Source organism: Anomalospiza imberbis, chromosome 19 (assembly GCF_031753505.1).
Source record: "Anomalospiza imberbis isolate Cuckoo-Finch-1a 21T00152 chromosome 19, ASM3175350v1, whole genome shotgun sequence".
In the NCBI taxonomy this organism is placed as follows: Eukaryota; Metazoa; Chordata; class Aves; order Passeriformes; family Viduidae; genus Anomalospiza; species Anomalospiza imberbis.
In genome coordinates, this window is record NC_089699.1 from 5666007 (window position 1) to 5689468 (window position 23462).

A 23462-nucleotide genomic window follows, 5' to 3' on the forward strand; every position below is an offset into this window, starting at 1 on the left:
CAGGGCACCACAGGCCACCTCAGGATGTGCTGGGTTATTCCAGGAGCGGGTTTTCCAGGATGGGAGCTGCCGATGCCTGAGCACTGGGGTGTAGCAGGTTGTTTCAGATGTGAGGCTCCCCTGCGTGTGGCTTTGTGCTCAGCACAGTGTCCCCACCCCTGCTGCCTGTCCTGGCTCTCCAGCTGGCAATCCATTGTTCCCCACAGCCCCGGGGAGAGGTGGATGTCATTCCAGCCAGCACAGGAGGACAGGATGCCTTTTCCCACCAGGTAAAAGCCCAGGTGAGAGCTGGGCTCAGCACCCAGCTCCCACAGCGTGGCTCCTTGACCTCCCAGTGTAGTTCTCAGCACACAGACCCCTCAGTGTATCACCCAGCTCCTATTCCCAGTAGCTCCAGACCTTCCCATGCAGCAGAGCTCTTCAGGCTGCCAGCCCTTTGCAGCCGAGCAGCTGCCAGCACTGCCCCATGGAGCCAGCCTGTTCAACCATCCTCAGCCTCAGTGAGTTCTTCACCCTCTGCTGATGGAGGAATGGAGATCTTTACCTGCTCCTGGGGCCTACAGGGGGACATGGGTGGTGCAGAGAGCCTCCCTGAAGTGGCCAGGGTGGGTGGCTGTTTGCCTGTGGGATTTGCTGAGCCAACCTTGTGTGTTTCAGCTGGGCTGAGGCATCTCACAGACGTGGTGCCAGTCCCCCGAGGTCACTGGCTGCAGAAAGTGCCACTGGCTGAGGTCCATGGGCTGCTCCTCCTCTGGCCCTGCCTCTGGCTGGCCACCAGTGGTGGGCTGGCTGCACTGGCCAGGTCCTGGTCCCTTGGTGGGCTGCAGAAGGAGCTGGGGTGAGCAGGCACCAGCTGAGCGTCACAGCTCAGTACCAAGGCTGCCCTGGCCGTGCCACGTGCCAGACTGTCCCACCAGCACAGCCACCAAAACCACAGCTGGGCTCAGTCAAGAGGGGAGAGGCATGGTCCTGCTGGCCCCAGGGGTCCGTAGCCCCCTCCAGCCTTTGGGAAACACTGCTGCAGCTGCTGGCATGGCAGGCTGAGCCATCCACGAGCTGCCACCAGGCTCTGCCCTCCTGCATGGCACAGGCATCCCCTGAGCAGGATGACCACCTTGGGAAGGACAGGGGCAGAGGTCAGGACCCCATTTACAGCAGCCAGGCACCATGGCTGGCAGCGTGGAGCTCCTGCCATGGCTCTGAGTCCAGTTCAGTCTCCTCCTCTTTCTGGTTCTTATTAATTCATGCTCCTGATCCGAGGCCTCCCAGATGTCCTCATGCTTTGTGCCAGCTCTCTAATCAAGTTGGCCCAATCCCAGCTGGGCAGGAGGTAGCAGGAACAAGGTGCATTCACTCAGTGCCATGGGCAGGCATCAGGTACGGAGATATGTGGCCTCCAGCCCCAGCCAAAGCAGGACTCAGATTTCACTGGCTTTCTGCTCACAGGTCTGCTTGCTTTTGGGCACAGACATTGCAAATTATACAACAGACCAAGTCATTTTGTCAGGTTAAGACAGTGCAGAGTGAAAACAGTCTCTCAAAAGTTTTCTTTTTTATCTTTTTTCTCTGGTCTACATGGTATTTCCTCTGGATACTTTTGTCCTTCCAAAAGAAAAAAAAAAAAAAAACCAAAGCAAAATCCCATCCCTACCTTTTTAGTGTCCGTGGTTCTATATTTCAAGATAGTTTTCCAACAAAACTACCAGGACTGGAGTTGATGACCAGGTCTCCAATACCTCTCCATCACCTGTCCCATCTGCTTGGACTCTGTTGATGCTCCGTGGGGATGCAGCTCCTAATTCCCAGTGCCCTCATGGCTCTGCTGCTGCCCTGAACACCCTCATCACGTGCTGTGCCTAAGGAGGCCCTGCTGGGCCCCTAATAGAAAGACCACAATTCCTTTTTTTAATAACTTGACAGCATTTGACTCTGCCAGCCTCTGGGCATCCACACATACTCTGCCCCAAAAATCTCAGTGGGTTTGGGAGCCCCTTGGGAGCCAGTGAGAGCTGGGATGAGGGCAGCAGCCACGGTGCTCCTGCCACCACTGGCAGCCCAGGGCTGGGGACATCACAGGGCACAGCAGCAGCTCCTCGCTGGCCTCTCAGCCTGCTCCAGGGCTCTTCGCAGCAGCCTGCCCAGCACACCTCAATGGCTCTCCAGAACAATGCGTGTTCCTACAGTCTAAAAGCAAAACGTCCTTGAACTTTCTGTCTGATTTCAAGGGTGGGGAAAGCCCAGGAGATTATTGAGATCAATAGAGGATTTGGGTAGAACAGGAGCTGTCATTGCCTCCTCCCTCTCCCCTGGCTCTCAGATCCTTGGCCACTGCTGGCCTGTCCCCATTAGCCATTGTTCCTATTCATTGGAGATGAAGGGGCTTTTGTTGTAGGAGCCTATGTGGGGTCACATCACCCCTTGGTTATCAATCTGTTTCACTCTGCTCTGTCCCATACTCCATCTCCCCGGCACAAAGGGATGTTTTCTTCAGCAGCAGCTTCCTGACAGGCAGGGGTTCCCTTTCCCTTCAGACCTTATAATCACTTGTTAAGTTGCACTAGCCTCGGGCTCCCGGTCCCTTTTCCACCATACTCCCAGTTTAACCCCTGATCCCATCTGCGCTACGGGTCACTGGGAAAGGGGAAAAAATACAGCAATCCCAGTGGGGCTGGCACGGGCTGTGCATGCACAAAGCATCCGAGGTGCAGGCCTTCCCCCTTCCCGGTTGTATGGAAGCACCTGGAGATGTCAGATGGTGGAAGCAAAGTCTTCAGCTCTAGTTTGCCAAGGGGCAGAAGATTTTGCTTGCTCGGTTTAAGCCTCATGTGTCAAAGGTCTCTCCTGGCAAGCAGGTGTGTTTCTTCAGTGAAGGGCATCCCAAATCAGCCCATTTGGAGGAGGAAGCCTTGCTGCAGCTGCTGCTGCTGAAAGGAGGATTTTGGCACCAGCCGTGCCAGGAGAGAAGCCCCACTCACCCTCAACACCCGAAATGACTGGAACAGTGGAGCATTCCTGGGGGGAGGCAGGAGTGCAGCGAGCAATAAATCTGTAAATAGATAAAAGGAGAAAGGAAGGGAGCAAAGTAAGGAGCAAGTGCAAACAGGAGCACGGAGGAGAGAGAGCCTGCCAGCAGCACCCCAGGGCTGAGCCCATGCCAGCAGCAGGATTGGTGCCAGGGAGCTGTGAGTCCCGGCCGTGGGGCACAGCCCTGGGGGTGGCCACACTCCCCTCCACCCTGGCAGCACTCTGGGGACAGTGACCAGTGACCATGGGGCCAGCTGGTGTGCAGAGCTGCCCTGGGTTCCCCCCGAGAGATCCAAGCACCTTCTGCTGCCAGGCTGTGGGAGAGCCATGCTGGGTCTGTGATGGGTGTAATGAAAGGCTCTGAAATGGGCAGACAGAAATTTAAGGGGCAAAGAAAGAGGCTGCACTGAAAATGTTAAGTCAGTGAGTGCAAGAGACTGAGTAAAATGAAAAGCAACTTTTGCTGCAAGCTCTAAGATGTTAAAAACCCTTAAGTTATCCCTGAGAAAGGTTATTTTTGCAGCAGGGCTAAAATAGATAAGACGAGTAAGTTCTCAGCACTTGATGTCATGATCTCAGCCACATAATTTTTCTGGCTTTATAGTACAGCCTTCATCAAATGGTCTCTGTAGCAAGAAAAACTCATCCAAAAATAAGGTCCAAGCCAGTCTGCTGCTAATAAAGAATCTCAGATTTGCAGCTGTACTAACAGAGTCCACAGCAATACAGCTGAAACTATTTCCCTGTATTGCCCTTTCTAAAGCATTAAGACACCTTCCTTCTTGGAGAGCTGTTCCTGGCTGCAGAATTACTGGTGCCTTCAGCCCCAGGAGGCAGAAACCATGAGTCAGGGTCTGTAAAAATATCACAAGTTTGCCTTAAATATCGTAGGGCTCTTTTAAATATAGATATATTTAGCTTATTGCTTTCTAGACACTGAAACTTTTTATACAGGCTCTGGTCATATTTTCCCTAGTCAGCTAGTGACTCTTTAAAGGAAAGCTGAGATTCGCACAAATATTTCCAGGAAAAACGCTGCAAACATAAGTCTTGCAATGCAATCCCAGCTCTACGCTCTTTCACACCTATTTCACTTCTCTTTTCTGTTTTTCTTCATTTGAAACGACAGGTTTTTTTTCAAACAGAAAGTGTAGCACTGTTCTAAGTGTCTAGGAAGAAGGTATCATAATGAGAATAATAAGAAGTCAAACCACTTTTGCCCTTCTGCAGGACCCAGTCCAAAGCCCATTGATGTCAGTAAAGTCTTTTCATTGACTTCAATGAGCTGGATCAGAGCACAGATTTATAAAGGCATTTAGGTTCCTAAAGATGTAAGTAGTTGCCTAGAGGTGTTGGTGGCCTAACCTGCTTATAGCATTTTGTAAAGCTACTTATTTATTGGAGCACTGAAATACCTGAAACGCTACAGTATCTTGAAGTCACCAAACACACTGAGATGTTGTAGAGTAATTAATTGCAAATAGCATTTGTTATTAATTTTGGTCTGTTTACTATTTGGAAACACATTTTTATTAGCCAGCCAGCTCTGCAGATGGCTGATTATAATTCAATGCAATTTTTCTCCCCTCTTTTCATTGCATAATTTGCGGATACACCAGCTTTATTTCCAAGTAGTTGAAGTTTAAGTCCTCAGCTAGGTCCATACCAAACAGAAGGGAAAAAAAAATTTAAGTCAAGTGTTTCATGTGCAAGTTTGTTTGAAAATTCTATAATCTATGACAAACATTTCAAATTAAGAGGGCATTCCCACAGGCAATGAAATAACGAAGCCCTTAGAATCAGGCAGCCGAGCCACGGAGCTGAGAGCTATTTCCACATTTTATGTACTCTCAAAGGAGAAGAGCAAATTCCAAGAGCAATATCGTGTTGCGTTTGTAGATATTTCTTACCAACCGTGGGCCAGATTCTGCAGCCAGCCTAGGGGTAGATTGTGCAAATTAGAGGGGAAAAGTCTGATTTGGGGTGTTTCTGTGCTGTGTTCGGTACAGAGCTCAGTGGAACTGTTGGTTGTGATACCGTGAGCGTGTTTTACACCCATCACTGGCTTCGCTGAGCTTAAGGGGGACTGTTCTTCCATGCAAAGGGATTTGTGTCTGTCAGGGTGGATTATTGGGCATATCAGGAATTTGTTCTCAGGTCCGGAGGGATGCGGGGGGGGTTAGTTCAAAAAACCTGAGTGGCCGGGCAGGCAGGTGGACAGCGCGGTCAGCCAAACACCAGGGTCTCATCGCACCGCACGTGCTGGACGGAAAAGTCCTGCGGAGTTCGGCTGCCAAAGCAGGCTGCCCGTGGGCAGCAGGATATCCCGCTGGGGCCGGAGAGCAGTCAGCACCGAGAGGAAAGCTAGGAAACAGTTCCCAGATCTCCTCCCTGCCCCGCGGGACAGTCTCAGGGCATCCCTGCGACAGCTTCTGGGGCACCCCCGCACCTCCCGGCACAGCCTCCGGGGCATCCGTGCATCCGTCTACCTCCGGAACAACCTCCCGGCCACCCACGCATCCCCCGGCACGGCCTCCCGGGGGGTTCCCGGCACATCCCCCAGAGCATCCCCGCATCCTCCGGGACATCCTCCCGGACACCCCCGCTCCCCGCTAAAGGGGTCGGCAGCGGCTTCCCAGCGGGGTCCGCCCGCTCCGGGGGCGGCTTTGCCCCCCGCCCCCGCCGCGCCATTGGCCCCGCCGCCGGCAGCGCTCCGCCCCGCGCCCGGCGATGCCTCCGCCGAAGTTTTCCGCGGCGGGCTCCGCACGTGGGAGCCCCGCGTCGAGCCCCGGTACCGCACCCCCGCCGAGCCCGCTGGAGCGGCAGCGGGGGCGGCTCCGCGCTCCCCCAAACCCAGCCCCCGCTGTCCCCCGCGGGGGATGCCCCCCTGAAGCGCCGCTGCGGCGTGGTCCCCGCGCCGGGGATGCGGCAGCGCGCAGCCCCCCGGCCCCGCGGAGCGCAGCGCGGAGGGGCCGCGCCGGGGGGCGGCCGCGGAGCATGGCCAGGGCGCCCGGCCGCGCTCTCGGGGTAGCATGGCCGTGAGCGCGGCGGCCGCCCCCGCCGCCGAGCCGCTGCCCCGCAGCATCTTCAAGAAGTTCCTGGTGATGCTCTGCTCCCTCCTCATGTCCCTCTACGTCTTCTATTGCCTGGCTGACCGCTGCCAGACGCTGCCCGGACCCATCATCGCCGCCGGCGCCGCATCGGAGGAGGACGAGGGCGGCGGCGGCGAGTTCCTGGGCGGCTCGGCCGAGCTGCCCCCCTGGCAGGCGGCGGCGGCGCGGCGCAAGCGGCTCCTGCAGCGGCTCAAGCAGCGGCGGCGGCGGCAGGAGGCGGCGCCGGGCGCGGAGCTGCCGGCCGGGGGCGGCGGGAGCCGGGCCGGCGGCTCGGGCGGCGGGGGCGGCGCGGCGGGCACGGCCGGGACCCTGGCTCTGCTGCTGGGCGAGGGCAGCAAGCGGCTGCCGCAGGCCATCATCATCGGCGTCAAGAAGGGGGGGACGCGGGCGCTGCTGGAGTTCCTGCGGGTGCACCCCGACGTGCGCGCCGTCGGCGCCGAGCCCCACTTCTTCGACCGCAACTACGAGCGAGGACTCGCCTGGTACAGGTACGGGACGGGCGGCGGGACGCGGCCGGGACCGGGGATGGGGATGCAGCGGTGGCCGAGCCGCCAGTGCCCCCCGCTGGCCGCCGCTGCCGGCAGCCCCGTCCTCGCTCCCCAAACCCGCCGATCCTTTCCTCGGCCGCCCCGCCAGCCCCGTGTTCGTCCCTCCGTTCATCGAGCACTCTTCCCCCCAGCCCCTCGCTCCACCCGTTCCTCTGTCCCTGCTCCCAAATCCTCCAGCCCGCCTCTCCCCGCAGCCCCCTCCCGGCTCTCCCCGTTCCAGGAGCCTCCTGTCCCCAGCGCTCCCGGGGTCCCTCCGGCGCTGCCGCTGCAGCCCGGCTGTTGCTGCGGGGTCCGTGACACACACAAAGGGAGAAGCGGTGGTGCCCCGCTGCCCTGAGGACTGCGCGGGGATGCTGAGGCAGAGCTAAACCCTGTCATGAGAAGCACGGCCCCCCAATATCTTTATAATCCCCCGGCTCTTTGCAAAACCTGTGGCTGACCGCTGGGTCTCAGCCGAGCCACCCCGCAGCCCCGGCTGCCTCCCCAGCGGATCGCCGCAGCTCCCAGCCCAGCGCTGCAGCCGCTAGAAGCCAATTTTTCCTGTCGTCAGCGTGGACAAAAACCTCCTCTTTCCCACGTAAATACTTCAGCATCCCAGTAGTGACTAAAAATGTGACCAAAACTGTCACTTCCAGGAGCATGCCCCACATGCTCACCTTGCCTGCGGAATACTAGCAAAAGGCTGATCGGGTGGTTCTTTCAATGAGTCAGTGTTTTGTTAAACAAGCCAGTAAACGTTAAAGCCAAGAGGGTTCTCACTGACGTTGTTCAGGTCTTTTTTTGTGGTGTGTTTTAAAGTTAGTAGAGGAGCGTCTTTCCGGCAGATTCCTATAGGAGGGCTTGGTGAGGGTGAGAGTGAAACTGCTGTCTCGAGAAGTGTGTCTTGCGTTTGTGGCTTTCTTGACTGAACAAGCAGACAGGAGAGGATTTTGGGTACCCCTGGAGTTTGTTTTACTTTAGCATAAAGCCCGGCTATTAGCAGAGAGAAGAGGATTTTGGCTCAGCCTGTGGTGACAGTATTGAAATGTGGAGTAGGGTAGTACTGCCAGTCCGAGTGTTTATGTAAAAGTCTTAACACGTGGAAGGGATGAGCTTCCTTGTGTATCTGCCGGTGTCAGAAACACGCTGGGTTTCTGCAGGCTGCAAAGTGTGGGTTCTCTTGAGAAGAAAGATTTCCTTTTGTGTGGGCTGAAGCTGTCTACAAAACTGTATTTTTAGTCTGTGCTTATCCAATTTCCACATGCTGACCCTGTAGCAGAAAGGAAACGTTAAAAATCAATCTGAAAAACCTCAAGAACTCTAATCAAGTCTTGACTTTGAAAAATAAACACATGGCTGTAGGGTGGCATCTACTGAAATTTATGGTGGATATGCAGAAAAGCTCATTTATCAAAGATGCACCCGAAGCTTTGAGGAGCAGATGGCAGTGGGATAGACCTGCTTCTGGAAGCAGGAGTGCAGACCTAGACAGAGGAGGAGCCACAGGCATTTAGGGCATAGTGCAGTGTCGGGGATATAATTTTCCAGAGGTTTGGTCTTGATCTGGCAGCTCCTGTTCATTGGCCGTGCTGTCCCGTGCACTGTTTGTGTAATCATTATGTTTTAGCAGTTGGCACATGAGCTCTCCCATCAATTGCTGCAGTTTGTTTGTTCTGGTATTTGATGTGCTGAGTTGAATTTCATCTTTTTTTTTCTTTCCTTTTTTTTTTTTTTTTTGTTTTTTATTAGCCCTGTGGAGGCTGAGGTACAGTGAATTCTTTGTGTGGGATTATTCCTTTGAGACCTAATCTTGCTGGCTTTGCTTGTATGAGTAATCTTTGCTAGCACACGGAGCCCCGGCGCGATGGCAGAGCTGCGGTGCCAGCATGCTGGTCACCAGTTAAAATACTCATTTAAAAACCTACCTGTCTCTCCGCACGCTTTGCTGTAATCTTTGATGAGGGTTCAGCGCTGGGGAAATGGCCAGATGTTTGCCAGAGGTCCCAATTCCTTATCTTTGGCATCAGAGGCTTAGGTTTCATGTGCTGCTGTTTCCCAGCAGTCAGACTAAACAGGTTTAGGGTCATTACAAGGTATAAACACTTGGGTTTGTTTTCAGCCCCTGCAGGAAGCCTGCACAGGCAGCCAGTGCCCAGGGAACAAAAAGCTGGTGGCTGTTGCAGAGATTGAAGAGGCAGCCAGCCTGTGGAGCTGATGCTGCTGTCACTGGAGCACAGAGGTGGGCTGCCACAGGGACAGGGTGGCTGTGGGATTTCGGGCATGAGGAGAGCCCTGATTTTCCCTGGAAATAAAAGAGCTGCTCCCCTAGCAGCTGCTGTGAGCAGGGGGAATGGCTGGGTGGTGGCTGCAGCAGTGGGGTGATGCTCCTGGAGCAGCCAGCCAGGTGTAACTGTGGGGCACGGGCTTGGTGACATGCAGCTCACCTGCTGGGGTGCATGGAAACATCATCCAGGAAATAAAGGGAGTAATGGTGCAGCCCCTGGTCCCCTGGAGAGGCTGACTTTGTCAAAACTGTCTGTGGGATTGAATTTGGTGAGTGTGACACCTCCGTGTGGGCCCGTGTGTGGGTTGAATATCAAGGGCAGCTGTGTGCCCAAAGGAGCTTTTTCTGTTTTGGGTTTGAGTCCCCTCATCCAGTGGGGACAAAAGGAGGGAGGGGGCAGCCCACAATGCTCGCATTGACTTCAGTGCTGAGATTGCTGCTCCAGCCCTGAACAAGGCTATTGAGCTAACAGAGTTCAATAGCAGGTGAGCATGGGCTTTAATAGAGTTCAACTGCCAACCCCCACCCGAAAACGGCTGTACAGCCTGGGGAAAACTCCCAAGAACAGGGGCTGAGCCAGTCATGTAAAAAAAAAAGCCTGGATTAAAAGAAAATATCTGTGTTTGTGGGTGATATGGCGAATCTGGCTCTTTCCCTCTGATCTTTTGTTAGTCTTGCACTGATTGAGCTGCCTGTTGGAATGCCATTATACTGTCAGTCACCCCGGGAACATTTATTTCATATGTTTTAATCTCCCTGCCTCTGTAGCACCAATGCCACTTTCACTAGAGTGAAGCCAAGTTAATGTCATTAGATTGCATCTGATGCAGGGGAAGATGAAAGATAATTCAAAGTTACTCCGTCAGGTTGGGAGTTTAAATATTGCTCCTCCTCAGTGCTTCCAGAGCTGGGGAGTTCTGACTCCTAATTAATGTCCTCTTGGGATTTTTTTCCAGTTTTTTTTTTTTTTTTTCCTTTGTAATCTAGGCAACCACTGATATTTCTGAGAACACCTCAGATGCTGAAGAGATCTGAGAGGGAGGAAGAGGAGGATTGCTGGGAGGGGAGATGCTCACAGCAGCTATAAGCAACTTCATCCCACCTCGAGCTGTGTCCCATCCTCTGTGCCTCAAACCAGGGTGAAATCAGAGCCCTGGGGATGGAGGAGTCAGGCTGCTCCTGTGGCAGGGGTTTTCAGGTCTTTGTAATCCAGCAGAGCATTCTGTGAGTGAGTAAGTGTGCGAGGGAGGGGGAGAGTGTTGGTGTGGGGGGCAGGAGTGCGTGGATGATGTCAGGGGAACATCAGGGCAGTAAATACAATTTATAGAAGGTGGAGCAGGACCAGGTGGCCTTCAGGAGGAAAGACCTTGTTGCAAACCCCCCTGTATGAGGGAGATGCTGTAGCAGGAGTTGCCTTGAAGTGATCATCTCCCCACCTTCCTTCAGCCATCCCTGCTGCTTCTGCAAGCAACACCAGCTCTTTGGCTGTGTTCAGGGTGTGCCCAGCACAGAGCATGGCTTGTGCTATTGGACATTAAGCTTAAACCAGTTTGGGTTTTCCACCCCCTGCTGCACATAGGAAGGGCTGGTTTAGCAGTACCTTCTCCTTGTCCTGGGAACATCTCATCTCCCAAGCACATTTGACTCACTAATAGCATCAAGCACAGCCTGAAGCAGTTTCCCGGGAAATTGCAGCCTTGGACAGCCACATGCTGAAGAGGATCAAGGTCCTTGTTTATTTATTAGCTGTGTAATCAAACACCTCCTGTACCGAGCTCGCAGGGCCAGGTACTGTATAAAAAGGAAACAAAAGGTGGTCATGGCCCCAAAGTGCAGCTAATTCACTGTAAACAACAGATGGAGATGGGCTGAGCCTGGCACAGCAGTGGAGAGTGCCTGTGCTGGTTGGGCAGCCTGGGTCTCCTGGGCAAGGAGTCCCTGCAGATGGAGGATGAGGTGGGTCTGTGGGTGGCTGAAGGGACCTTTCTTTGCAGGGGAGAGGAGCTGGAAATGCTGGGGAAATCAGGGCTGGAGTCGTTGAGTCTGTATAAGACAGTAACTGGTTCTGGTGCTCATGTATTTTGTCACTGTCAGGACTTGGATACCCCAAGGATTTTTAGTGGAGATTTGAAGCAGTTTGGAAGTTGGCACCTGGCTGCAGGGGAGATGTGGTGGTGTGCCTCAGTTTGCCCACGGGTAAAGGGGAAGTCACTGCCTTGTGCTGCAGGGATGGAACCAGCAGGGCTGTGGTGTGACACCCTTCACCAGCACAGACACGAGGAGTAACTTGGATTCTGATGGGTTAAATACCACCCAAAGCAGGTGAACCCCACCAGAGCTGCTGGCAGAGCAGCTGTAGCCTTGACCCAGCTTTGACAGGCTGTGTTCTTGCAGCTGGATGGACTATCCAGGGATGGCACTGTACAGACACTCCTTACGAGATCTCCCTGCAGAGAACTGGGGCTGGGCTCTTTCCCCTCTTACTCCTTAAATAGACCCCACAGGGTTATTGTTTTTTGGTGGTTTTCTCCAACCATTTTGTGTCTCTACGTATCCCTTCTGTTTTCTCTTAATGGAGAAGTTCATATCTGGGGTTTGTGTCTGTTTCTGATGATGGAGTGAGCTCTTGACATATTGGGGAGAAGTCAACCACATTCCTATCAGAAAGCATCAAAATAAATTCTTCAGATTTTACTGGACTCTTTTTTCCAGATGCTATGGTCTGCACCACATGGGTTGGTTCAGAAGTCTGTAGCCCATCCTCCTCTTCTGTACTGCTTCACACCCCAGTCCTGGAGAGAACAACAACTTCCTCACCCACCTTGTGGCTCTGCCTCTGCCTGAGATGTTTGCAAATAGAGCTCCCCTGGCCCTGTCTGCTGGTGCTGAGCAATTGGGAAAACATGGCTTTGGCTGTCCAAGAAGTTGTCAGTAAAGTTCTCAGAGCCAGCTCTTGTGGAGAGCAGCACAAAGCTGCAGCTGGCTGGGGGGAGAGCTCATGTATGGCAAAAATTGGGATAAACTTCAGAGAAGCAGCAGATTCACCTGCTTTAGCCACTCTGGTTGGATTTTGTGAGTCTCCAGCTATGCTCGTAGCCTGTCCAGCTGCCTTGGCTCTGCTGCCTTTGGGGGAGCTCCTGGGGGTCCCTCCATGGAGTCTGGGATCCAGGGCCATGCCCTGGCCACACCATCACCACCAGGATGTCTTTGCCACAGCCCAGCTTGGATTTCACGTTTTGAAGTTTATAATAGGAGCAGTGAGGTCTGGGGAGGGGGAAGGGAGCTGGTGCACTTCCAAAGAGTTCAGGGCAAACAACCAGTGATCAGAAAACCTGAGAACAGCCCCCCATGAGCCCCCTGTGTGACGCAGGCATTGAAACTCCTGAGCTGCTAATGATGCTTTTTCCCTGGGGAATTCTGAGGTAACCCAAACTGCTTTCACAGGGAAACAGCAGATGCTGGCGAGGGGCAGCAGGGGCAGGTGTTGGGGCCATAAATCTTTTCAAATTCTTATTACATGCAGGTATTATGGGAGGGAAGTGAATTGGGTCAGTTAAATTTGTGCTGCTGCGGTTGGATACTGCCCAAGTGGGGCAGTGGGGGTGTTCATGCAAGGTCTGAGGTCACCCCAGGGATTGTGACAGTGGCTGGTGTTCCTGCCTTTCTCCTGCATACCCCACTTCCTGGGAAATTCACTTTTTCATGGTTTGGGGATAAACATGTTCAGCTGCAAGCTGCGCTCACCTGAGCCCTGTGCCAGGAGCGACGTGAGCAGGACGGTGCCCGCAGTGAGAGTATAAATAGAGTTGCTAGAGGAAGTGAATTATTCCTGGCGTTTCTTCCATTGAATAATGTGATTCTGCAGGAGGAAATCTTTCAGCAGAAGAAATTGCCAGTTCCCTTCGTGCGTGGCAAGACCATCCTTCTTGCTTCCTGGAAGTGAGGAGACTTGTTATGTGCTCTTTCTCTTGCAACACCATCTGTTGCAGGATATGAAGATCCCTGCTCACACTCCCCCAAGCTGCTGGGTATGCCTCTGGTGGGAGATAGAGGAGAAACTTCTCCTTGCTGCCCCAGGGGAGCTTTGGAAGCCTCGTGTGGCTGTTTTCCCCATGGCCGAGCAGCTGTGCCCAAGTGTGCCGTTAGAAAATCCCACTGGGGTGATTCCAGACATCTGGAGGCCTTTCTTGCACCAAACTCCTGCAGCTTCAGTGGGAGCCTGCCTGGCTCCCAGCTCTATCCCTTGACTCCAGTTCCTGAGCACAGCTGGTGGCTGCAAGCTGGGATATTAACAGCTGGATAATTTCTTTCCACAACCACCCTTCTCATATCATCCCCTGGGGAGAGATGTTCAGGTTCAAGTGCGACATCACGATGGGAAGCTGGCTATTTATCGATTTAATTATTTATTTCTCTCTCCAGTGGGGTCTTTTTTTGTTAAAAATGCAGAAAGCCAGGCTGATTTGTTCTGCCATTGCCCGTTGGAAGAGGGCTCCCTCCCATAAACCAAGCTGTCTGGGGAAGCCTTTTATGGAAAATCACCAGATCAATAATTTTGCCTTCTGTGTTTTTCCATGTGTGGCTCTGTGTGTTCATATCTGCAGCTTTCAACTCTCAGTGTTGCATTTTGTCATTACCATTTCACCTCTGCCTTCATGGTCTTGTGTTGTAACACAGAGCATTTTTGACGTTATTTAAACACTTTTGCACAGTCTGAACTGGACTGTTTGGGAAGCCTAATTACAGAGAGAAATCCCAAGCATTGGCTCTGTAGAACAGGTGAGGAAACATCTGGATTTCGCACCTTCTCAGGGTCTGTGGATCGAGGTGACCCTGAGAGTGTAAAAGTCTTTGTTTCCCAGCCCGTGCAGCCAAAGGAGTCAGAATGCGTAGGGTCGGCTTCTCAAGGTTGTTTATTTTCCCTGATCTAGAACATTCTTTCTCAAGGAGCTGCGGTCTGTCCAGCAGGTCAGTCTGTGACAGACCCCCACTTGGGGTGGTGTTACCATTTTATACTAAAAATTCCGTGTGCCATGTTTGCAGTAACGTGCCAATGTCTGTCATTTATGTCGGACAGTGTGTCTGTACCTTAAACCAACAGAAAAGTGTCACCATCACAGCAAGGCATGGAGGGCAAGGAGAAGGAGAAGGAGGTCAGGACATGCCCAAATCCCTCCATCTTGTCCCCTTGAACCCCTTATCTTAAAACCCTAAAATTCTGCTTTTTCACCCTGTGTTAATTCAACTACCACACTACTCACACCCTTGTGGCTTGTAATTCCTCACACAAAGTTGGCAGCTTTTCCCACGGGCTAAAATGGAAGCCACAGGTGTTTTTGACTTGGTGCCAAGGTCTCCGAGCCCCCTGCCAGGGTCTGGAGCCAGCCAGGGCAGCCAGAGGGACGTCCTGGGTTCCCACACCACCTGGGTGATGCTCTGTGTCCTGACTCCTCCAGCACAGAGCTAGTGAGTGAAAGGCTGGAGATGTGATGCCCAGGAGAGGTGTTGTGCCAAGGAGCTGCCTGGCTCAGCTGAGCCACCCCAAACCCCCTGCAGATCAGTGACCCCCCCGTGCTGATGTGCTTCAAGGCCCTGCAGCCAGCAGGACATGTTGCTTTTCCCATTTTCAGCTGCACTTTGGCTCCAGAGTTGTTGCCTCAGTTGGAAACTTGCTCCTTAAATAATTTTTGTTTCTGGCGTTGCTGGACTCCTGGTTGTACCTTGCCAGGTTTTGTTTTAGCCCTCAGTATGAAGCTATTGGGAGGTCCCTGGGTCTCCAGGTGCAGCAAGGCACAGCTTTCCCCTGCTCCTGGGCATCCTGTAGCCATGGCAGGGTCTCCAGGCCTGGCTGGGGGAAGCAATTAGTGGGTTCAATTAGTACTGAGCCATTAACATGCTGTGATTTGCATAGGTAAAACTGGTGATGGCAGGAGGAGCCTGTGCCAGAGCCACAAGTGAGGGAGATGTCCCTTCTGTGAGACACAGGCATTGGGTCAGTGGCCTCGTCTGGGGTGTTTCTCACTTCCCCAAACCTTGCTGGCAGGAAATGTTGGCAAAGCCACGGCACAGCTCATCCCAGCCCCTGTGTTTGGCAGGCTGGTGCTGTGCCATGGCCATCAGCAGCGCTGGTGGAGTGAATGCTCCACTCTGCCCACGGGGAAAGAGGCAGAAAAGCACCCAGAGCCTCTGGCAGAGTTATGTGGGACCTCTTGGCATGTGTTCAGGCAGTGTTGATCTCCCCTGGCTGTGGTGAGAGTGGAGGTTGGCTGGTAGAAGCATCAGCTATGGGTGTTCAACGTGTGCTGAGCTTCCCTTGGCACCAGCCACATCCTCCAGGCTGCTCCTCAACCTGCTGCTCGTGCTGAAGGTCAGGAAAAGTTCCCCTGACGCCTCTCACAAGGGATGAGGGTGCTAATCCCCACGTCTGGGCTAACTTCCATCTCGGGTAATTCTGGTCTGTGTCCCTAAAAATGAAGTCTGCTGTTTCAGCTGGTTCCAGTTGCCTTTGTTCCCTGTCCATGGACCTGCTGGCAGAGCCTCACCACAGGGCTTGGGGTCCTCTGCTTTTGATTGCTGTGAGATTGTCAGGTTGTTCTGAAAGACAATTTGGGTTTTTCTGCATGCAAAAGCTGCGTGTCACAGCAAGGCATAAAGTGAATATTGTGCAATAATCCCGTCCTGTTGCACTGCTGAACTCTGCTGTGTGAATGTGAATATTTGCCTGGTATTCAGCATTCTTGTACGTGTGTGGCAAAGGTTGTTATAGCCTTCATCACCTCTAAAGGAGGATAAAAACACAAAAGGAAAATCTCATTGCCTGCAGCAAGCAGAGCACAGGCAGTGACATGCAGGGCTGTGGTTTGGGGTTGACAGCTGGCACAGCCACCTCCTGTGCAGGGCTTGGGGGGCCCTGGCTTGTCCACGTCCATTCCACGGGTCCAGAAGCCTCTGGGAGGAGGTTTCATGGGGTGCTTACTCATGTCTCCATCTGTACTATCAGCAACAGGTTGGAAAGAAGCAGAATTAGAGACTTTCTCAAACAGTGTGAGATTAAGCTGTGAAATTGGCTGCCACGGGAGGTTTTTAGCTAAAAGAGTCTAAAAAGTACCCTGGAAGTGCTTGGGAAAGAACAGTGCACCAGGAGCTGCTAAGGGTGATGGACCAGAAACAAAGTCCAGCTGAGGGAGCTGCCAAGTCTCATCTGGGAGAGACCCAGGGGTCTGCTCCTGCTGCTGGCACAGGAATTACCTTGTGGATCACAGGGTGACCCAGCAAGGCTCATCCTCCCATAACTCTTACTGGAGGGGAATTATGGTTGGTGTTGTTTGGTTAAAGATCCAGCTGCTGTGCAGGGAGGAGTTTTCCAGTTGGCATCATGTGGTTGGTAGCAAAGAAGGGAGCATTTCCACCACTTTGCACCACGGTCTGGGTAATTTGGGTGGAAATGACCATCAAACTCCTGCTCCCTGTCAGCTCTTGTGCTGCCTGGAGGTCATTAGCCCAACTCCTCTGCCCCGTGCAAACCTGACAGGGTTTAAGGGCTGCCAGAAGCTTCTGAGCAAGCACAATAAAACCCAGGACAGTCTGTGGGTGGGTTTGAATGGCTGAGAGTCATTGTGTGTCCCACAGAACACCAAATTTTCTTGTCCAGCTGCTCAGTTGGACTCTCCTTAGGACCAGGGATGGGATTTTTTTGGGCACCTGTGGAGAGAGAGGTCCAGGGGCCAGCATGGGCATTTCCTTGGCCAGGACAGCATCTTCTGTGTCATGTCCAGAGCAGCTGAGGAGGCTTTGGGACACACTCAGCTGGCTGGTGGTGAGCAAGGGCCTGGTGAACTCACAAAGCTGAGCTCATTGCTGAAGGTGCAGCTGGGAGGGCTGGGACTGGGTTTCCTGCAGCCAGTGAACAGCAGGATCTGTCCCTCCAGCACTGCCCTCCTTGGGCTGTGTTTGCTCTGACCACAGGCAGGCACAGAAGGTGCTCAGAGGCTTGGACAAGGGAGTCACATTGAGATCAAATCTTGTTTTTACATGCCCAGGGTGTGATCCCAAGGGCACCCAGAGCTGCCTTTGTCACAAGTCATGATGCAGCTCTGCCTGCTCCTGGCCCTGTCACCCTTCCTCCCACAGCAGGACCTCCTCTGGAACAGCCTCCTGAAGAATTTAGCAGGCAAGTTAGAGAGGCTGGGCCAGGGGAGGGGCTCCCAGGCTGACCCAGATGCAGCATACAGCAGTTTAATTGAGTTTGACCATCCCCAGTGCCCCCGGCCGGGGTCAGCCCTGGGCAGCACAGCCTGCCCCGCCACCAGGGCTGCTTTGTTTGGTGTTGCACAGGTTGAGCTCTGCCCTGCCTGCACGGGGGGTCGTGGCCCCCTGTCACATCCCGGGGAGCTGCTGTCCCCACGGTGTGATGTGACAGGGTCAGCGAGCTGTGAGCTGTGCCTTTGGAGGGGGCTGCACCGTGGAGTTTCCAGCTTCATCTGCTCCCAGCTCCCTAATTGCACAATTGAGGGGTTGTTTGGCAGTGACAGCAAACCCCGGGGTCGCAGCTGATGCCTGGGTGTGTCCCCGTTCTTGGTGCTGCCATCCCTGCAGCCAGGCTGTGGGGGATGTATTTAGGAGTTGTTTGACCCCTCAGCTTCCAAAGATGCATCAGCCAAGATGTCCAGAGGAAGCTCTGTCCTGGCTGATCTGCCAAGCTGGGCATTGAGCACATGGCACACACTGGGAAGGAAAGTGCACCTAACCATCCCATCCCTGTGCTGTCCTCAGGGAGAGGGCACTTGCCACACTTCCAGAAGTAGGAGTGAAACCCTGAGATGATCACTCCTGCCCTGACCAACCTTTTCCAGCCCACTCCCAGCCCAGAGCTGTAAAACAGATTCCAGCAGGATCCTGGAGATGAGGAGCAAGGAGGGACCTGGGCACTGTCCTGCTCTCTTCCCACTGCAGCACCAGTGGTGGGCAGTGCCAGAAGCTCCAGGCACATCCCTTGCACAAGCCTTGGTGCTCTGGGAGGAGAAGAGTCAGGAGGGAGCTTGGGGGAGTGATTAGCAGCCTCAGCTGAAGCAGGGATGTGGGTCAGAGAGGCCCAATGATTTCCTGGTGATGTTCCTGCTGGAGGGGATGATAAACCAACGTGGCAGATACAGATCTACCTGCACCCGCAGCTTTGGAGCAAAGTAAGGACCGGGACAACAGGGACATCCCCTGAGCCCTGCTCTGCAGAAGGACTTTCAGGCACAAGCCTTGGGTCACCCTGACATTGCTGACTCAGCCGTGGGCCCTTCCCTCTGCAGAGATTTCCAGGAATGCCATCCTTTACATCTCCCACTAGGCAAATCATACCCAGCATATGGTTAGGGAGAAATTGGATTTCCCCTGTAATCTAATCAATGTTAAATAACAGTAATTCTAACTCCGAGCTCCGTGTTTAAAGTGCTGTTGGTCTCTGGGGTTCACTGGAGTTATTTAATCTAATGAAATCCCATTACTGTCTCATGAGGGTGCACCATGGGGATGTCTTTCCTAGGAAGGAAGGCAGTGGTTAAAGAACTGGGACAAATATCCAGGGACAAATATCCCCACTGGATATGCAGCACTTCGGCTGCATCATTGCAGTGGTGGCTGTCATTGCTCAGGACGTGGTGGTGAGGAGCATATGCCCAGGTTCCTCCTGTCAGCTCCCTGGGCAGGCTGTACACCTGGTGCCACCTTTTCCTGGCCCTAACAGGAGTTGTGTTTCTTAACCCATCTCAATACTCCACCCAGCATCACACTTGCTGTGCTTCCTGCACTGGGGTGCCCAGCACTGGTGCTGCCCCTGGCTACTGGACTTGGATAGAATCAGGGAATCACCAATGCTTTGGCTTGGAGTGGGCCTTACAGAGCAGCTCATTCCAAGCCCCCTGCTGTAGGCAGGGTCACCTCCCACTAGCCCAGGTTGCTGCAAGTCCCATCCAACCTAACCTTGAACACTTCCAGGGATTTAAGGTGATTTCCCCCCAAATCTGTATCTTTCCCATTTGCACCAAGCAATTTTTCCTAATCTGCTTTACAGAGGGAGATAGGAGCTCTTTCAGGTCACATTTCCCACGCTGGCTGTGTGACAATTTCGAAGCCTTCAATCAATTACATCACAACAAGTCAAGCCGAGCCTATTGCACCAGTTGCTTTCCTACATGCTGAGATTATTGTATTCAAATATCTTGGAATTCTCTCAGCAGAAGGCAGGGACTCTGCTGCTGTCAAATACCAGCCAGGCTGCATCCTGTGTACTGGGGGAGCGTTCCTTCCCCTGTAGCACGTGCTCCATTTTCCCATTATTACTTCTTTAATAAGACTTATACTTCCTCTGCATCGCTCATTTGCTGCCAAAATTGGAGCCATTAGAGCAGTAAGTGACAATTACCTTGTGAGCAGTGTGGGGTAGGAGCCCAGTGGTGTGCTGCCCCAAAGGAGAGGGATCAAACCTGCCTTTGGGGTGTGAATTCCTATCTCACACTGGACTAGCTTCCTAAGGACAGTTGGGATGACTGTCAGGGGTGTCCAGCATCCTCTAGAGGAAGGATTGCACCCATAGGTGCTGGGAGAGGACACATTTGGCTCAGTGTCAGTGCATGGGATGGGAATCAGGGGTTGTGGCTCTGTGCTGCTGAGTTATCTTGGGACATCCTTGGAGCTGCCCATCCCCAAGGAACAGCTTGTTTCCTTGAAAACCATCTTTGTGCTAAAAAAAAAAAAACCCACCAAAACATTAAAAAGGAGCATGTCTGGTAATTTAATCACATTAAGTGCTCCTAAAATCATGCCTGTGCTTCACAGCAGCATGCCAGAGCTCTCCAGAGGAGCAGATGTTGCAGGGTTGGGTGCAGAGAGATGGGGCTGATACCTCAGGTTTAGCTTTTATTTTTTCAGGTTCTGTGATGCTTTAGTGTGTGGGTCTGAGCTTCATATCAAAGGATGCTGAGCTCTCTGCACAGAGCAGGGAGACAAAACAATTCCTTCTCCAGCTGGGCACCAAGGACAAATGATCCAAATCTCAGGCCCAAGAGCATCAACAACGTGGGCTGGAGAGAGAAACACAAGCAGGATGGGACTGCATGGGCTAAAGCTGGAATGGGACAATGAACTGCAATGTGCCAATGGAGCAGAGCTGATCACAGTGAGAGCCCCCGGGAGTGCTCGTGCATTTTGGGACCATTTGGGTTCATCTTGGGTGCAGCCCTGGCTGGGCTCTGGTGCTGCCCAAGGTGCATCCATTGAGGTCTTTTAATAAATCCCTGCTTTATTCTTCAGCTCTGTCCAGCCTCTGCTCTAGGGCAGCCTGTACATGGCATCAGGGCAAAGGAGGGATTTCTGGCGGAGGGAGGGCACGACGTGCCCCGTGCTTTGACAAGCACTGCAGGACCAGCCCTTACCCCCTGAGGGGTGGCACTCTGTCCTCAGCACTGGCCTGGGTGAGCCTGGCAGGGTCCCTGGGGTGGCGTGGGAGCCGTGGCAGTGCTGGGTGTGCTAACGAGGAGCGCCGGTCCCCGCGGGCAGCGCCGGCCGCGATGTCTGTGCTCATTATGCACGTTCCTTTCACACCGCCTTCATTATTCCCCTGCTATCTAGTGTCATTAAGATATCAAGTTCATTTAGGTACATCCACATTGGCAGTTTAATTATGTCTGGGTACTACTCTGTATTTTATTCATGGACTATCTGGGGGCGGTTGTCAAACACAAGACCAGGAGATAAAGGTTTGGTGGCTGCAGAATGCTAATGTCCTGCTGGTTCCCTTTTGACAAATACACATGCCAGTTATTGCCAAACTGATTATTTCATTCATTAACACCACATACATCAGCTCCCTTCACCCGGTATTATTGTATACATTCATCTTTTCATAAACAATTACCTGACAAAGTTGAGAAAGGCAAGTATTGGGGAATTAATGCTGTGCTGGGAAGTTCCTGGTGTGGGTTAGTAACAAGGTGCTGGGGGTGTGTAGAACGCTCCGTTAGCGTGATGGCTTCATTAATCAAATTAGGGACAATAGCATGTCACATGTGTGCCATGCTTCCCAACATCCCATTTGTGTTGTGCTCCCTCTTTGCCTCCCTGACCAGTTTGTGGTGATGAGGTGGGTGAAGTGAAACCCAGGGGACCCTGTGGGAAGGCTTGGAAACAGCCAGACCATGATCTGCATTTCTCATTATTATTATTATTATTATTAGGAATATTTGTGTGAAAACAGGTTCTTTGTTTATTGTTTCTGTCTTTTTCCCAGCTTCCTCATACTGCTTTTTCCCAAGTTGGAGCCCTGTGCAATAGGATTAGAAGTGGTGGTAGGAATGATTAGGACATCACAAGTATGTAACCAGCTGGGGAGCAAAGCCCCCACCGTGTCTTCTTTCTACAGATTTTGACTGTAAAAACTGGAGATGGAGGAAAAAAACAGCAGGGAGATGTGAGCAGTGAAGAGTAACCAAAGTCATGAAATAAGTGATTCCTGCAGCGTTCCTAGAGATGATGGTGAGACCCACCAGGAAGGACTTGCCCAGAAGGAGATCATTCACATCTCCAGCTCCCTATGTCCAGCACAAACCCCTGTGGAAGGGATCAGACCTGGAGCTGCTCCCAGCCATCCCCCTGAACACACAGTCCCCGTGGTTTCAGTGTGGTGTCTTGTTCTTTTTCTTCAGATGCTTTGTGCCCTCAGCTGTTTCTGCAGGCAGACTCGCTCCCTCGGTGTGGAGAAGGAGCAGCTGCAGGAGGCCACCAATACAGCCAGGATCGATTCAGCTTTTCACTCAAGCAGACACGCTCGAAAAGTAATGCTTCAGGGGTCACACTGCTGCACTGCTCCAGTGCATGATTTGCAAACTAAATAAAGGATCTGAGTGAGTTTTAAGTGCCTAACTCCCTTAGGCCCCTTTGGAAAAAACCCCTCTGGAGTAACTAAGAAGCTTTCACTGTGCGTTTGCAGAAACATTAATCCTCCTCGCTATGTCACGTCTCTTTGATCACACTTCAAAATCTTCATCTCCAGGGGTCCTGTCTGGGCTTTCCAAAGTGGCTTAAGAGCAGAAGACCTGAGCTCCCAAGGCTCAGAATCCTTTTCCAAATCCCTCCGTGGCTCTCCGTGTTGGAATGGAGAGATCACACCGTGTCAGGGTCCCTGTGGTCCCACTTCCCTGCAAGGTGGGACCCACCATGGGGTGATGGGTGACTCTTGTGGTGGGCTGTGGGGTTTAAAATCCCTGCTGCTCTCCAGAGTGTCAGCATGGGCTTGGTCAGTTCTTCCAGTGTTTCCTTACATATTCCCAGGAAGCATGATGGAAGAGGAAGAGGGTTTTGTCTTTGGATGCTGAGAAATTAATGGTGAAGGAAGATTGGTCTTGCTAGGCAGGGCAGCCCTGGAAAAGGAGAGGCTGGATTCATCTTCAGGAGCTGATCTGAAGCCTCCAGCCCACGTTCAGAGCTGCATGAGGAAGAGCAGTGACCTGGATCCAAATGACTCAAGTTGACTTCCGAACTTGAGGTCAATAATTGGGGTTTTTTCATCCATCTGTATTCTGGAGAACAACTTCATCTTTCTTTCTTTTTAGTGTTTTTTTTTTTTTTTTTTTTTTTTTTTTTTTTTTTTTTCACATTATTGAGCTGAATTCACTCTGAACAACCTCGGTGTCACAGTACTGCCCAAGCCTGAGCCTCCACATCCCTTCCCTGGGACACGAAGGTGAGCATGGTGCAAACCTACAGAGCAGCCAGAGCTGAGCTGGCTGCTGTGCCCTTTACTCATGAAATTTAGATCTGCTGCAAACTAAAACTTCCTGAAACATGTCAGCTGACTCCGATGCTGGATCAGACAGTGATGCATTCCCAGGGAGAAGGTGGAATTGCTGAGCTCAGGGAAGAGCTCTTGCTGCATGATCTTGTGAGTAGTGGCTAAACTCCTTGCCTTGACTGTGGGGTTGGAGACACCAGTGTCCATCCCTGTGCAGCTTCCTCAGCACTGGCCCTTGCCTTGCCCAGAACTTGCAAATTAGGCCAGGAAGAATCTTTTTCAGCTTTCTGGAGACTTTTGCCCCCTTTGCACTTGACTGCTTTGCTCTGGGAATGAAAGTACAGAGCCCTTTCCCAGCCATTAAAGTTTCATTTAGCAAAAGGACAAAGAATTGGCACAGGAAGGATGAAGAACTGCAAGAGTAAACTTGTGTGACTCAATGTATTTTAGATCATAGCCTGAGGTCAGGCTCCCTTTTTTGTAATACAAATAAAGGGTTTTTCGGCCATGCAGCAGCAGGAGATGTGTAGTGAAACATTAAAAAGTCACTTCTCAGCATAATTTAAGGAACAACCTTTGTTCTGCACAGTGAGGTCCTTTGAGGTGTCTGGGTGTTTCCTGAAACCCTCTGCAGGCACAGATACACACACAGATGTACACACACCATCTCCAGCAGTCCAGGCCATGCCACAGGAATTTCCAAAACTTTATCATAATCTCTGCTGAACAACAATATCCTG

The 23462-nt window shown here is 52.5% G+C and overlaps 2 protein-coding genes across 2 annotated transcripts in view; both read left to right on the plus strand.

Annotated features, from left to right (window-relative positions):
- Positions 1 to 23462, plus strand: part of BLOC1S3 (biogenesis of lysosomal organelles complex 1 subunit 3) — a 284248-nt gene that overhangs the window by 64534 nt on the left and 196252 nt on the right. The gene's annotated exons all lie outside the window — the stretch shown is intronic.
- LOC137485101 (heparan sulfate glucosamine 3-O-sulfotransferase 3A1-like) overlaps positions 5963 to 23462 on the plus strand; it is a 31759-nt gene continuing 14259 nt past the window's right edge. The window contains exon 1 of the mRNA XM_068209351.1: positions 5963 to 6625. Within this exon, the coding sequence (XP_068065452.1) occupies positions 6057 to 6625 (569 nt within the window). The 5' untranslated portion in view covers positions 5963 to 6056. The remainder of the gene's footprint in view (positions 6626 to 23462) is intronic.